Source organism: Typopeltis vanoorti, chromosome 19 (assembly GCF_054136105.1).
Source record: "Typopeltis vanoorti isolate ZY-2024b chromosome 19, IOZ_Tvanoo_1.0, whole genome shotgun sequence".
Classification (NCBI taxonomy): domain Eukaryota; kingdom Metazoa; phylum Arthropoda; class Arachnida; order Uropygi; family Thelyphonidae; genus Typopeltis; species Typopeltis vanoorti.
In genome coordinates this window covers 42645634-42662109 of record NC_143567.1, presented here as the reverse complement: position 1 = coordinate 42662109, position 16476 = coordinate 42645634, and the positions used below count along the sequence as shown (strand labels likewise).

The 16476-nt window shown below is 35.9% G+C and overlaps 1 protein-coding gene across 1 annotated transcript in view; it reads left to right on the top strand.

Annotated features, from left to right (window-relative positions):
• LOC150096043 (runt-related transcription factor 1-like) overlaps window positions 1-15641 on the top strand; it is a 121567-nt gene extending 105926 nt beyond the window's left edge. The window contains exon 6 of the mRNA XM_090409603.1: window positions 15526-15641. Coding sequence (XP_090265729.1) covers window positions 15526-15641 — 116 coding nt within the window. The remainder of the gene's footprint in view (window positions 1-15525) is intronic.
• The last annotated feature ends 835 nt before the right edge of the window (window positions 15642-16476 follow it).

Here is a 16476-nt window from a genome sequence, read left to right as displayed (position 1 = left end):
CCTATAAAACACACATTTATTGAACCCACACATAAACTGGCTGGGATGTGCGAACGAAGAAGAAGTGACTGGTTGTGATGAGTGCAGTGACTCTGTTATGAACTCGGTGTAGATAAATACTGGTGAAGGGGAGCCTGTGTACATATACTTTCTGTTTCTTCAGCTCTTGTTCGTGTTTTTGCTTTCCCCTTAATTTCAGAGAGCAGTGAAACTGCCCCAAAAGCGTTTTATAACCAACTTCCAATTATTTCTCGTATTTTGCATGATACTCCGAGAGCTCAAAATAAAGCAATAATCTGTTGTATATGTGTTGAGTGGTGATTGATGAACAAATACATAACGATGAACACCCTCACTCAATCATAAATAAGAACAACTTGATTCTTTAAACTTTTTCTTTCTTTTTCTCTGTCGTAATTTTTATTAGCTCATTCTTTTTTTTTTTTTTTCATTTTTTCCATTATTTTTCACTCTTTTCTTGGCCTCCCTTTTTTTGTTTTGCTCTGTTTCATTTTATTTCTTTCCCTAATTTCTTCATTCTTTCTTACCGTTCTGAGAAGTAGAAAAAAGGTTGCTCGTGCATTTATAATAACTGAAATATTTGAATAAACAAACCATGCAGGAATGCATCATCAACCAAAGCGTATAAATACACACATCTGAAACTCACACTATCGAAGATTACATTTATTTATGAACAGAGTCTGTCACTTAGCAATAAACTGATGAACTATTTTTTGAACATACAACAAAACAGAGAATAATTTTTGGTGAAAAACTCTACTCACTGATGAAAGAAATTGGGAAAAAACATTTTTATCTCAACACAAAAACCAATTGATCTTATTTAAGGTTCTTATGATAAAAAAATAGAATTTTCAAGAGTCATTACGGATATTTTGTGTTTAAGATTTAGGGAATAAATTAAGGATCTTAAATTTAAAATCCTTAAATATTTCCTTAAAATCCTAAAGATGTTAACATGCGTGATGCTAGGGATATTAAGATCCTTAAGTTATTCCTAAAGATAGATCTATGATAAAAGATGTTAAATACTAAAACATCATTAAAAATGAAGAGATCTTTTAATTCTTTTTTTTTAAATCTATCTTTTAGCATTCCAAAACTCTAATCCTTAAGAATGAAAAGATTCATTACTTCATCGTCCTTTATTAACATAGACAAAAACTGTAATCCTTAGAAACGAAAAGATCCTACAAATCTTCCTTTATTAGCATCTCAAAAATTGCAATCCTTAGATACGAAGCGATCCTTTAACTCTTGCTTTGTTAACATCTCAAAACTGTAATCTTTCTTTTAAATCTTTCTTTATTAGCATCTTTAAATGTCCGTAAATCTATCCTAATGATTTAAAGTACACAGTAAAAATGTACGAGTCAAGATCATTCAGTTTTCATAATAGTTTAAAGATTTTATGTTTTACAATCATAGAGAATTCAAAATTTATGATAGATCTTTAGATTTTTCTTTGTGATCCTTATGATCTCATAGAATATATCTTTTTTTTTTAATTTCTAAATTAAAAACCAACGATTTTAATTTATACTTCTTTGGAGGGAAAAAAAGAAAGAGGTTCTTCAAAGACGCAATCAGCATATTGATTTAATATTTTAAAAAGATGTCAAAAATTAAAGACTCAGATAATTTAAGACTCTAATGAAGTTCCTTATCAAGTGTTAAGAGTTTCTTTGTGCTAACATATGAAAATTAAAAAAAAAAAAAGAAGTCTCCCAATCGATAAAACACAACCAAATTGTACAAAATAAAATATCCCTGACAGGTCTGAGATTGGTGGATCTAATGAGCTGACAGCAGGACCCTTTAGAAATGTGACACTTTGAACATAGCCTAAAGAGTAGCAGTCCTCGTTGAACAATAACAAAAGCCTAAAGTCCCAAAGAAAAAAAAATACCGAAGAGGCAACAAAAAAGAACGCAAAAAAAAAAAAAAAAACAGACTAGAGGAAGCGAATAAAAAAAAAACGGATCCAACTTGAAGACTTAAAAAGGCGACTTGTATAAATTAGCTTCTGCGGAACCATGCTATAACTTAATTAGGGGATAGCAGAAAGAAAAACCCATTCTAAAAACAGATGCCGTCTGTTGGAAAATTCGTAACTGAATGTTGGTCGAATAAGAGAAAAAAAAAAAAAACATTTCTAAATGTGTTAGTGAAGCGCTTGTCTGTACACACACACACACACACTGCAGGAACGTCACTGAAGGGATAATATCTTTCCCTACACCGCACTAAATTAAACAAAATTGAGAAACAAGTGTTGATATTTTAAGTTACAAATGACGACTGCAACTTCAGAGATTGCTTCAGAAAATTATCTGAAAAGCAATTGCTTGTTGCCTTTGTTTTCATCGATATTCTGGGCGTCCCTTAACGACATGAAACCATTGCATTGGTTGCACACTAGCCTATCAAAAATTAGGAGTCACAAATGTTTATTTAGCAAATTCGATGGTATGTTTGGATGTACATCATATAAGCGAACTTTATCTGACAAAGATAAGATTTTGAGGAGCTGGTGATTGCCTACAAAACTTCTGTAACTTTTTCTTAAGGAAAAAAAAAGTGTTTACAATCCGAGGAGTGAGTGTAGCAGTAAAAAAAAATGTAGTAGATTATTATTTTACTGGGGGAACTCAAATTGATCGAGTAAAATCATCAGGCTATATGGCAAAATAATTGTTAGTCATAGTGTCCTTTTATTATGACTTGGTTAGTGTATAACAATATTTTTACATCCGAGATAAACAGATGTATGCAATAACATCTGTTTATTGGAAATATGCAATAACGTTTAGACAGCTACAAGTTATAAAAACAACTAAAGGTTAGGGAAAATCATGGATTGGCTAGAAATAATTTTCCATTTTTAAAAACGAGAAATCAACATTGATTTTAAAAGCGTTGTCTGGCTTAATACTGGAGACCAGTACCTCAGCGCTGTAAGACATGAAAAGGTATGATTTGGTTGTAAAGACCCAGGTTCAAGTCCCATCTAGGAAACAAGGAACAGTTAACTGGTGCGCCTGCAGGCCTCATGTAGAGCTGAGTCCCTACCTAAGAGTAAAGCTATCATACCGGGTGCGAAAACACGTGATTGACAACAATGAGTGAAACATCTATTCCACTTACAGCCTTAGTTGTTGCCATAATGCTGACAGATAACATCTTGATCATAATAATAATCCACTTAGCCTATTATTGAGAAATAATAATGCAGAAAAAGATCATAACAGCACACTAAACTTAATACTTTAAACAGGATAACGCTGATATTCCTCAGGTACGCTTGCCTAATTACAACTCACTGGTAATATTTTATCGAATTTAAAAACGACACTCTGAAATAAGATATTTTGTAGAAGAAACAATTATCAAATAATAAAACAGATATCATAACCTACTTGACAAAATATAGTACTAATAGAGATTTTAATAGATCATTTAGCTTAATATTTAGAACACAGTAGAAGAGAGATCATAGGCTAATTTCTGATATTTAAAACAAAATAAACTAAAATAGACATAGGCGAAGGACCCTTAATAATTAGAGTGGAATAGAAATTATAATAGGCTAACTAGCCTGAGTTGAAAACAATATAATTAAGATCCCAATAGGCTAATTAGCCTAAGAAATGAAACCATAGATACAAATCATTAGAGGCTAAATTGCCTTAATAAATGAAACATTGAACTACATCATACAGTAATAAGTGCCCTATCCTGATTTGAAACAGACGTATAATGAAGATCATAATAGGCCATTGAGAGACTAATTAGCAGATAGGATAACGTAACAGAAGAGATCTTGATTTAAATTTCAGACAACATACCGTTAATAACAATGAGGTATTTCATCGCAGTCTTTAGAATACCAAGATGAATCAAAGATAAACAAACAGTAAAATGTTCAACAAGGTTTCTTTACTGACTTTTTCTTGCATGCCACTTTCTTAGATGAAGTGCCAAATCCAAGTGATTTTGGTTAACTCCTTAGAGAAGGATTGTGTATATGTGTATGTGTTCATAAACAATACCTAAGGGGGTTATGACGTCCCCCCTTTCTCATAAGATGACTTATTACTGAAAAGCCCAGATCTGAAAGGCCTTTAGAAAAGTTCCGGATGCCTCGCGTTCTTTATCCTCCGCTTGGTTAACTAATGTAGAACGGTTATCAATAACCTTACGGGCCGTCACCGCTCTCCACAGGGAGGCGTCTTGTCATAACTAGCGGCTTGCCGAAACTCATTTCCCCAGCTTCTTTCGACAGACTTGACAAGAGCAGGGGCAAGTAGGGTTAGAGCTCGTTTGTTCGTGTCAGCGGTGAATGATTACAGATGCTCCTATTTGGAGCTCCAAACAAGCGTATTCTTAGGCCTAATTCGTTTGCAAGAACCAAATTTGCATCTGCGAGAAGCGTTCCTTGTCTGCTAAATTGATAATCTAATCTTGCTGATTGAAATTTTTTGCTGCCTTGCATACGACGAACGCAGACGACGTCCCCAAACAGAGAGAGAGAGAGAGCAGCCACTTTAGCAAGTAAACTCTGGCAGACCAAGCTGCCCTATGACTGATGATACCCATCGAGTGTGCACTGTCGTTGGCACACAGCGGGCGAACTGGTAGCGGCTCACAATGAGGAAAGGATTGGACGGAACTAATTTCCTCTTACCCCTTTCCAAAAATTGCATGCACAGTCTTTCTTCTTTCCCTCCCTTCCCCCCCACATCGTCTTTTCTTTTCTAACCCCCCCCTCCCCGTTTTCTTCGTTGTCTCCATCCGATTAGAGTGCGCTATTCTACAACGCTATGAATAAAAGAATGGCTGATAATACCCCGTCTGTCTTTACCACACAGCGATGACAAAGATCCCATGTTCTTTGCCTTTATTACCACAAGGCCAGGCGTTATTTGTAGCAAAGAGATTATTTCTGTGTATGGATGTGAGCAAGCAACAAACATTCCTCATCATGGACAGGGACACGCAAAAGAAGAACGAAGAGATGAAATAGCAACAAAAAAAAAGGCGAATTACCTTCTAGATAATTCGTTACTCGGAAGCAATCCAGAGACAAGAAAGTCGCACCGAATAGGAAAGCTAATTACTCACTTCCAAGTTTTCCTTCTAAAATAGCTTTCTTTTTTGCGATAGTCAATAATTTTGCGACAGATGATCATACTCAGCCAACTTTAACTTCTTAGCACAGCGCCTCCTAGTGGGTCTTATTTAAGACCAAGTTACAGATGGCTATTTATTTGTCGTCAATAAATTGTTCCTTATAATGACTGGCTTAAAGGGGCAAAGCACGAATGCGTTTTATCTTCCCCGTTATCTGTAGAGGACAGTGTAGGGTTAAGGTGTTATTGAGCTATTAAAGCTCTGATCATGGCAAGAGGGTAACAACAATAGCCGAGCCTCAGTTAGAACTTCATTGGCTACAGCATTGCCATCCATTACCCTCCAAGAATATTAATCACCGCATCTCACGGTCGACTAATTCTTTCCAACCTTTCTGCAGTAAATTGTCCTTATAAGGACTGGCTTAAAGGGGCGAAGCAAGAATGCTTTTCATGTTCCCCGTTATCTGTAGAGGACAGTGTAGGGATAAGGTGTTATTGAGCAATTAAAGGTCTGATCATGGCAGGAGGGTAACAGCTGAGCCTCAGTTAGATCATTGGCTACAGCATTGACATCCGTTATCCTCCAATGGTGTTGGATTGAATGAATCAATCACCGCACCTCACGATCAATCCTTAAAAGGACTGGCTTAAAGGGGCGAAGCAGGAATGCTTTTCATCTTCCCCGTTATCTGTAGAGGACAGTGTAGGGATAAGGTGTTATTGAGCTATTAAAGCTCTGATCATGGCAGGAGGGTAACAGCAACAGCCGAGCCTCAGTTAGAACTTCATTGGCTACAGCATTGCCACCCATTACCCTCCAAGGGTAATGAACGAATCAATCACCGACTATGTAAGTAAAGGTGAAATCTCAAAAATACGGACGATCTCTAGGCCACTCCATAGTGGGCGAAAGACCGTCCTAATCTCAGCGTTGGTTCCACTCAGTGACGGGCTCCCCGACCACTGAGCAGAACCGCTCAAATTCCGAGGAAAATAATTCACCGACAAAGCCCCTCAGCGGGCCGTGCCGGAGAACACCTTCCCCGGAGACTCAAAGTGCTCCCTTAAGGCAAAAACCCTAAGAGAGCGAACTCAAAAACTCATCGCCCAAGTGGGTAAGAGCAACAGCCGAACCTCAGTTAAACTTCATTGGTACAGCTTTGCGTTGCTATCCATCACCCCCAAGGGCATTAATGAATCAATCGACTATGTAAGTAAAGGTTCAATCTCAAAAATATCGGACGATCTCTAGGCCACTCATTCGTGGGCGAAAGACCGTCCAAATCTCAGCGTTGGTTCTACTCAGTGAAACTCGATTACCGAGCAGAACCACTCACATTCCGAGGAAAATAATTCACCGACAAAGCCCCTCAGCGGGCCGTGCCGGAGAACACTCTCCCCGGAGACTCAAAGTGCTCCCTTAAGGCAAAAACCCTAAGAGAGCGAACTCAAAAACTCGTCGCCCAAGGGGATAAGAGCAACAGCCGAACCTCAGTTAAACTTCATTGGTACAGCTTTGCGTTGCTATCCATCACCCCCAAGGGCATTAATGAATCAATCACCGCATCTCACGGTCGATTGAAAGCCGATCCTCACGATCAATTCAAATGGTATTTCCTTATATTGTAGTGTTTAATATTTCATTGAAGGGTGTACCTATATTTCTATCATTTACAGAAGTTTCCGTGGTTTAGTCGGAATAATATATCCTGTAATTAGAATAATAATTCAAACTCCATCAGAAATATTATCTAGATATTTTTATTAATAAACGTTTTTGGATTATTTATTTATTCGCCAGAAAAACGATTAAAACTGACGTAAAAAACAGATATACAATTACTCTTCTAGTTTTAATTGATTTTAAGGAAATCATTATTCGAAAAAAAAAACCTCTAGGACAGTGCACGGTACATATCATTTATAATATTTTCTTTTGTTTTAATCAACTAAAGAGATCTGGTTCTGTCTAATTCATACATTATTTATTTTTCAATTTCTATATTAACCAGCATAGGAAGTAGGAAAACTGTGGTGGCAGTTCAGTGTCTTGTCCGTGGATGGCGCTAGTGTTCTTGTTTATTTTCGGAATTCGTTTTTCATATCAGAGAACAAATAAGAAACATTTTCTGGCCACTTCAGGCCTCCAATGAGCAGATGGTGGTATTCTCATATTGTTCAATGAAAATTAGCCTAAGGACATTTGCAAACATCCAGCACACTAAATCACAGCCTGTTGATTGGCGAGCAAAGACGATGTTTATTTAGTCAACCAAAGTAGCCAAATTATTTACATTTTTTATTATTTATATTTGAATGATCAGCATAACATTTCATGTAAGACATAACTGCAATTATGTACTATATAATTGGTAAGCATTATCAGTTTTTTACTACCATTTATACCAAGCGCAACTGTTGATGACATACCTGAAATAAGGATGATTTTTCTTTGTGTGAATCTCACGTACAAATGATTGTAAACCTATTATAACATAAATGGGCTTCTGTCTACTTAAGACCTCCAAAAAGGATGGTAATAATGTCATCCAGGAAGATGAAATTCATCTATCCTACAGATTATCTAACTTCATAGGAAACATTGAAGTCGCACGATACAATAAACTACCAAGTTTTATTTAAATAAACAAACAAACCCAAAACTCAATATTAGAATGTCAAAACTGAGTTTTGATAAAGTTCACTTACAGGTTGCAAACCAATAGTTTGTAAGTACGTGGTTGGCTAAATCATCTTGAAAGCCTGCTCTACTAAACACAGCGTTCTATTTCGGGTATAAAAATAAGAAATAAATCGACAACTTAAAAGTAAATCCTAAAAAGGACTAGGAGATGGACTGAGTCCTTGACACTTTATCCTTTCATCTGAATGAAGAAAATCTGTGTGGATGGGGTGTTATTGAGCTTAAAGCTCTAATCATGGCTGAGTAACGGCAATAGCCGATCCTCGGTTAAAACTTCATTGCCATCCGTTACCCAGGAAGTCCTTATATCTAAGTAAAGCCGTCTCTAAAAATTCGGACGATCCCTAGACCACTCCATAGTGGCCGAAACACCGTCCAACTCAGCGTTGACTCTACTCAGTGACGGGCTCCCCAACCACCGAGCAGAACCGCTCATATTCCAGGGAAAAGCATCCACCGACACATCCCTCACCGGAGAACACCTTCCTCGGAGACTCAAAATGCTCTCTCAGGGAAAACCCTCCGAAATCAAGCCCCCCCCTCAGTGGGAGCAAAACTTCGGAAGAAACCTAAGAGAGCGAAACTCATAACAGCAACAGCCGAGCCTCAGTTAGAACTTCATTGGCTACGGCATTGCCATCCGTTACCCTGGAAGTCCTACTGTATAAGTAAATCCATCTCTAAAAATAAGGATGATCCCTAGACCACTCAATAATGGTCAAAAGACCGTCCAACTCAGCATTGGCTCCACTCAGTGACGGGCTCCCCCCACCAACGAGCAGAACCGCTCATATCCCATGGAAAAGAATCCACCGACAAAGCCCCTCACCGGGCCATGCTGGAGAAACCCTACCCGGAGACTCAAAATGCTCTCTCAGGCAAACTCTCCTCACCGGGATCAAACCTAAGAGAGCGAAACTCAGCGTACCAGAGGGTAACAGGAACAGCCGAGGCTCAGTTAGAACTTCATTGGCTACAGCATTGCCATCCATTACCCTCCAAGGGTATTAATCTGGTAAGGAAGTCCTGAAAAAGACTACAAAATCAGTGGCTCCTAACTTCTAAAAGTAAATTAGAAAAAGGAATATATATATTAAGATTTATGATATAAATAAGAAGGTAGATTAAAATAATCACAAAAAAACAGATTGATTTAATATTCCTGCAAAAAAATTAAAAATACAATATAAATGTATTAAATAGGATATATTATCCCAAGAAGATGATTAAAATCAGAAGATATTAAAAAATTGTAAATTGTTAATTTGATATTAACATTACAGTAATACGTATATAGTGGTACTTATACCTGACAATTGGCCTTGAAACTTTACCAAAATAGTTAGAAGTCGATATAGGATAACATATTAACTGGAAAAAAGGAAGAAATAAAACTCCACAGAATATTTACGTAATTTAGGAAAAAAATCAATACATGAGACTATCGTATATCGAATTCATTATGTGGTGGACAATTTTTGACAATGAGCATGTCGGGAAACAAAATTGTAGGGATGGAGAGCTGGATTCCGATAAGGGGAGAAGAACCAAGATTAAACGAATCCCAGAAATTGATGAGAGTTAAGCAAACATTATTTCACCACGGGATTCATGGAGGAAGGGTGGTCTGGGGAGTTGCGTTAGATTTGCGCATCGCATGAACCTATCGATGCGTTCACTGAAGAACAACCAACAACCGGGAGATATTGTCCACAGAGCCGTGCCAAAGGAATGCAATGACCAACCTCTCTTACTCCTCATCGCATTCTTTCCCACCTACTAATACGGTCTGATACGGGTGGAACGGTAGAGAATGCCAACCCCCATACGACAGGAAGAACACACACACATTCCTCGGTGTTTCCGAACACATCCGAGGTCAAGAGCCACTAAAAGGTCAGTGAGTGCGAATTAATCTCCTTCACCTGTCGGTAAAAGAAAGTACTACAAATAGGCTTAGAAGAGTGATCACGTGGTTTTCTTTTTTTATATGATTCATTGTTGAAATTTACAAAAAAAAATTGTGAAATGCAATGTACATGGAATGGTCACGTGTTAATGCATCATAATTACGTCATTCTAGATGGGAAAAGATTTTTTTGAAACATCGCCTACTGCGATTTAAAAATCTCCGCCTGTGACTCTAACGATTCCTCTGGAACGGGAAAGGGATGTTAATAATTGAAGACCTTTAAAATGGGTGACGATTTTAGTGCCGTGCTAATTAAAATAAATGGAGCTATTCTTGTGTAAATGGGAATCTCGTTTAGGCGCCACTTCTTTACCACATCGAGTTAAAATAAGTCTTCGCTGCTACGAAGATACCATCTCCTTTTTCTTTCTTTCTTTCATTCTATTTTCATTTTTTTTTTTTTTTAGTTACGAGTGCCTCCAGCAGATGGCAAGTACGCCAAATTATCCGTTTGCACCATAAGTCAGACTGGACGGTCCATTTTCCAATCTGTTAAAGCGACAAAATGATACGGGGTCAACCGCCGTAAGAATCATTGATCGGAACCCACTCTCTGTGTGTGTGTGTGTGTGTGTGCTCGCGAACGTCGTTGGCAAGTCGTGACATCGGCGACAATCGGGTGGCCACGCTTTGCCCTGCCCAGATTGAGGGGCTGGGCAAACCAATGATGTGCCGCAAAAAGAGAAAGCACTCAATCGGTGCTCGGACAATTCGACTTGCGGGAAACGGTACAGTTCTTTTCTCTTCGTCTTTTTGGTTGCTTTTTTTTTTTTTGTTTACCATTGACTTTTTTTTTTTTTTCGATAGTCTCCAAAGCTATTTCAAATGCGATTGTCTGGCCAACAAGATAGACGACCACTACTGTAAATATTACTTTAAGATTTCAAATAAACACAATAGGATAAAAAAAAATATTATTTGAAACATTTTCTATGTGTGGATTCAAAGCTTTCGTACAAGAAAGATAGAAATGGCATAAAACATTTCCTTATGATCTTTAAGTTGTAACATAAAACGTACCAGGAAGAAATAAATGTGGATTATTTTCGATACAAAATATACTCAAGGTTTATTCACCAAGTAGATACATGTTGATGTATACATTTCCTTTACAATTATTTCAAAAACATCGTTTTTCTTAAAGATAATGCAGCTGGGAAATCATTCTACGTTAAGATGAATGCATGGATACAATTAAAAACTGTGTGTGGAACTTGCCATAGCCTGAAATAAAAAAAATAATAATTCGTCATAGCCTGAATGTGGAACACAAAATTTTATTTAGCATTAGCCTGAAATTTTTAAACAAAATTTTTTGCTATAGCCTGAAATTTTAAAGAAAAAATTACTCATCATAGCCTAAATGTGGACACAAAATTTTACTTAGCGTTAGCCTGAAATTTGAAACAGATTTTTTTCTCGCCATAGCCTGAAATTTAAAACAAAATAATTACATTTAATAAAATTACATTATTTGAAACAGCAGTAAACAATTACTCGTGCATTTCATATCATTTAATAATTAAAAAAAGAAAATATGCTCGAGACAATTCAGTGACGTCACAAACATGTGGTCTGTGCGACGCGTTATATGACGTCATACATCTCTACAAACTACGTCAATTACATTGAGATCATGAGAATTACTGGATAATGAAATCTCTTACAGTTATAATTAATACACCATAATTATAGAGATAATAATAATAATTCAAATATTCAAATTGGCGTATTTAATCATAAAATCAGATAGAAAACCATTAATAAGTATCCTATGATTGTATGATTTTCAATTTAACAACTTTTGGCTGTGGTACTTTATCTTAATAAATGAGGTATATAATTTTTTTTTTCTTGTCAAATCCTCTATATTTTACACTTCACATCTGTGATATCTCCGGCGCTAAAACGAATTATCTTGTTTGTTGTTCCCAAACCAAAGAAAATTTAGTTTAATATTAATTGAACTCAAGTGTGTTTGTAGAGCTTACAACCATCTGTTGGAAAACGCTATTAATTAAATACTAAGGATGAAGTGGAGGATTACAGAGCTCGATAAAAACAACTTTAGAGATATGTGTTGGAAGAAGTATGTCTGTATTATTTCAGTTTTTCCGTACTTTTTTGGTTTAGAGTGTAATTAATTTCTGGTTTGGGATAAGTTTCTGATCCTTTCCCGGAGGGAAAAAAAAAATTCTATTGGAGTGGCCTTTTTTTTTTTCTTTTACTCTTCGCAGAGACATTTTAATTATGATTAAACCTCGCATGCAGAAGAAAGCCCATCTTCATTTTTCGACTCAGTATAGAGTGTGATTACCAGGGATTTTCCGTGGTTTTATATTTAGGCTTAAGTTGGCAGTTATCGCCTGCTAAGGAAGATGGTTGCTGAAAACGCGTTTAAGCATTAATCGCTGCATTAGCGAGGGTAAGGGTGATTATACGGACGCTACCAAGTGTTCGCTACAAAAATCCCTTCAGCAAATATCTTTGTAAGTCTGTTTCCTTAGTAGCTCTATCAACGTATAATGGGAAAAGGGGGCATAACGATTGTGTAGGGGAAGGGGAAAGAAACGTAGTGTTTCCTCTAATTTTTTCCATCTTTCTTTTGTAAGAAATTCTACCAATTATGTAGAATGTATGAAAGAGCGATGCGTGGATAATTTGTTTCTGGTTTAACAACGCGATTTTCCATGTTAAATGATTTAACAATACCCGTATTGGTTTAATGATAATTGTACGGAGGTAGAAATGGGATGAATGATAATGTCTATTGGATTAATGCTAATCATACACGTTGATTATCCATCGGTTCAAATAAAATTATTCCGTAGCCTATACAGTTAGCAAACTGTTAATTATGTACTAACAATCTAATATTAATATTTATCAGAAAAGCATTATTAGTTTTATAGGTAACAATTATTTATTGCTAACATTTCTCAAAATAAGATGATTAATTGTTAGCCTTATACGCTAACAAGCTAATTATCAGAATTTCGCAATCATTAGCTTTTAATTGAAGCGCTAACAAACTAGCATTGACATTGCTCACAAAAATAATTGCTAGCTTTTGTGAGAAATGTCAATGTTAGATTGTTAACGCTTCGTAAAATAAAAGGTTTGATTATAGTAACAAAAAAAGATAATCGTTAGCCTTATAAGCTAGCAAGATAATGATTATGGAATTTTAATCATTATCTTGCTAGCCTCTAAGGCTAATAATTATGTTTTTGTGAGAAATTACTGTAATCAGTTACTGTTACAGTTCTCATAGTAACTGATTACAAGCTGACAATGTGATCATTAAAATTTCTAAGAATTATAGGCTAACAAGCTAATCGTTAGAATTTCTAATTATTACTCTTGATAACCGAATTGTGACCCGTTATCAGTTATCAGTAAGAGTTAAATGGTTAACTCTTACTGATAACTGTTAAAAATATTCGTAATAATTATTCAATTACAACAAAATTCTTATTAATAGGTACAGAGGTACAGCAGGAGGTACGGAATTCTGAATTAAAACCTTTTCGTAATAACAGAATTTAACATTATCATTTTATAAACTCATGTTAATATAATTACGACTGTAGAATAATAATCTCTCGATTAACATTATAAGCTAACAATTCATTCATTAACATTTCTCACAAAATATAATTGTTAGGCTAAGAATCTCATCATTAGCATTATAGGCTAACAATTTATTTATTAACATTTCTCATAAAAGATCGTTGTTAGCCTTATAGGCTAGATTAACATTATAGGCTAACAATTCATTCATTAACATTTCTCACAAAAGATAATTGTTACGCTAACAATCTCGTCATTAACATTATAGGCTGACAATTCATTCATTAACATTTCTCACAAAAGATAATTGTTAGGCTAAGAATCTCATCATTAACATTATAGGCTAACAATTCATTATTAGCATTTCTCATAAAAGAATTATTAGCCTTATAGGCTATATTAATGCTCAAGCAGTAAATGCTAATATGCAGAAAGCTGATCGATAAAATTTAAAGTCCGTTCTTAATAAGAGAATTTAAATCGGTCAGTTTATTAAAATCATATTAATAACAATTACGATTGCATATTAATAAAAGAAAATATAATCGTTGGCCTCTAAAGAAAAACTGCTATTAGTTTAAGATAAGTATTGATGATACTTTTAAAAACTTTTGATCAAGTAAAAGTTCAAATGTGCATTAGCTAATAGGGTGAGATATTTTACTAGTTGTATAATAAGATTTCTTGCATGCTTTCATTATATTTGACGTGACAGTCAGTCACCATCAGCAGATAACTTCTGAGAGACAGAAGAGATACTTTTTTCCTCTTGTTGAGTTAATAATTAGGCACAAATTAGAAGTACTTCTTCCAGTTTGAATGATGAACAACTCGCTTTCAAGATAACATTTTAAAGAACAATATGAGTCTATCGTATCACGAAAATGGTCTTGCATTGTCATTACCTGTATGTGTATGGAATTGCGAAGAGATGAAATGATATGAAAAAAAATAATAATAAGGGAAGAAAAAAAACCTACGTATTAATAAAACAACTAAATCTTAAAAAACAGATTATTCATTTTCTTCAAAAGATGAAATTGCATTCGAAGTGGTCTTCACCATTGCAATAATTAAAAACTGCCGCTAACGGCTCACTGGAGCGAATTGTTCGATTCTATTCTTAGCTTGAAGTATCACGGCAAGATATTTAAACAAAAACTCATAACCAGAATGAGTTTTTGTTCCCCCCCTTTTTTTTTTACCGCCCCCCCTTCCTTTTACATCCAAGAAAACATTATCCCGACCAGGCACTTGTAGGCAAGGCGAATAGAAGCAGTTTCAACTTATTACAACGTCACTTCCGGTATCTTCATAGAGAGAGATGTGCGCGATATTACTGCTTACTTAGCAGGGACAAATGGCAGTCTGGCATATTTTGCTTGATTCGATGGCATTTGAGAATAATGGAGATGGGAACAGGGCGACAGGAACTGGCTACTGATGATGCACCGTCAAAGATGTACCCTTATCCGTGTCTGAGCCCTGTGCGCAACGAATGACTTATGAAGATGTATTGTGGCCTGCCGTCAGAGCCCTTCATAACGACTGCCAAGAGCCACTGACTGGAGGCAGTTTTTTAAGTAAACCTATCGACGCTAGTGAAAAGAGCTAAGCTTCCTCTACGATAACAAGGGGTGAAAAAAAATATCTCCTGGATCATATTTCATCACTACTAAGCCCTCTGCTTCTCTGTCTTTTGTTCCTTCACTATATTTCAATCTGCATGAAAGAGAACTTCAATGCAATGACTGGCCCTGGTAAAAATCTAACTTTGAAGGTAGGAACGTCTGTAAGTCTAAGAGAGAGAGAGAGAGAAGGGGGGGCGGTAAAAAGATCTGGAGGGGTTAAAATGTTCCGTTGAAGTTTCTTTTCTTTCCTGGAATTCTTTAGGTAATCTATAATCTATGCGCGTAGAACAAGTTCCTCTTTTCCTAGTAATGATATGGTTCAGCCTCCATCGAAGTGCGTAGAATTAGACCTTCCGAATCGTAATTTGCACTCTCAAACCCGTCCAATCATCTCCAATTTCATAGTAACGAGCCAAAAGACTTGTATTAACTGTAAGAGGGATGGTTTTGTTTATTAAGCATATTTTTTGACGTTATTTTCTTTAGTGGCAATGTCATATACCGTGTCTAGTACAGTAGGAGAAGGGACAGCTATCGTAATTAATGACAAACACAGAGCCTTACTAGAACCATCTCGGGGAAGATGTAGAAGAAATCCCTGAGGGCTTGCTTTCCCCCCATTTTCCCCAGTTATATATGCCTACAGCAGACTAATTAGTCATTATTAGCACGTGTCTAATTACTGAAACTGTACACTTGCTACTCATCGCTCTATGAAACAAATACTGTAGCCTCTCGTCTCAATCGAAGATGAGTCCAACACATCAGATTATATTAAGAAGGCAATAGCACACACATTGGCACTGCTTTCTGATGTTTAAGCTCCAACTACGAAGAATATTAGGAACTAATGTACATCAAAGACGGTCTCAAATCCCTTCCCCCATCTACTCTTTTGATTTGCCCGCAAACACGTGTCTGACTTGCACCTTGCTTCGAGCGATTTCGTATCACACTAATCAGGCAGCAAACTGGAAATATTTTTCTAGTTCGAACATTGGTTTCATTTACAGTAGTGAACAATACCTTTTAATTAATCCCTGATATTTTATTTTACACGAACAATGACTTCCGTGTGATAATCTTTAATGTTTATGTTCTGTAAGTGATTTGTTTCTTTTTTTTTTTAAAGAAAAGAACTTTGACAATAATTGACGACTTTTTTTTAGCCTTTAATTAGACAATGATGGAAATAATCATTTCTTCCTTAAGTAAACAATAATTCTAAACAGTCAGTTTTCTTTTATTAAACCATCTATTTCGATTTGCAATCACATAGGAAGCCTGACCGAAAATTTCTTCATTTACATCAAGCGACATACATAAAACAACAACTTAAAATCGTGATCATTCCAAAATGGTAAACTATTTACTTATTAACCAATAACTACATTATTTTAATTGTTTAAATTAATAATAGCTTTTTTTCTTGGTCAA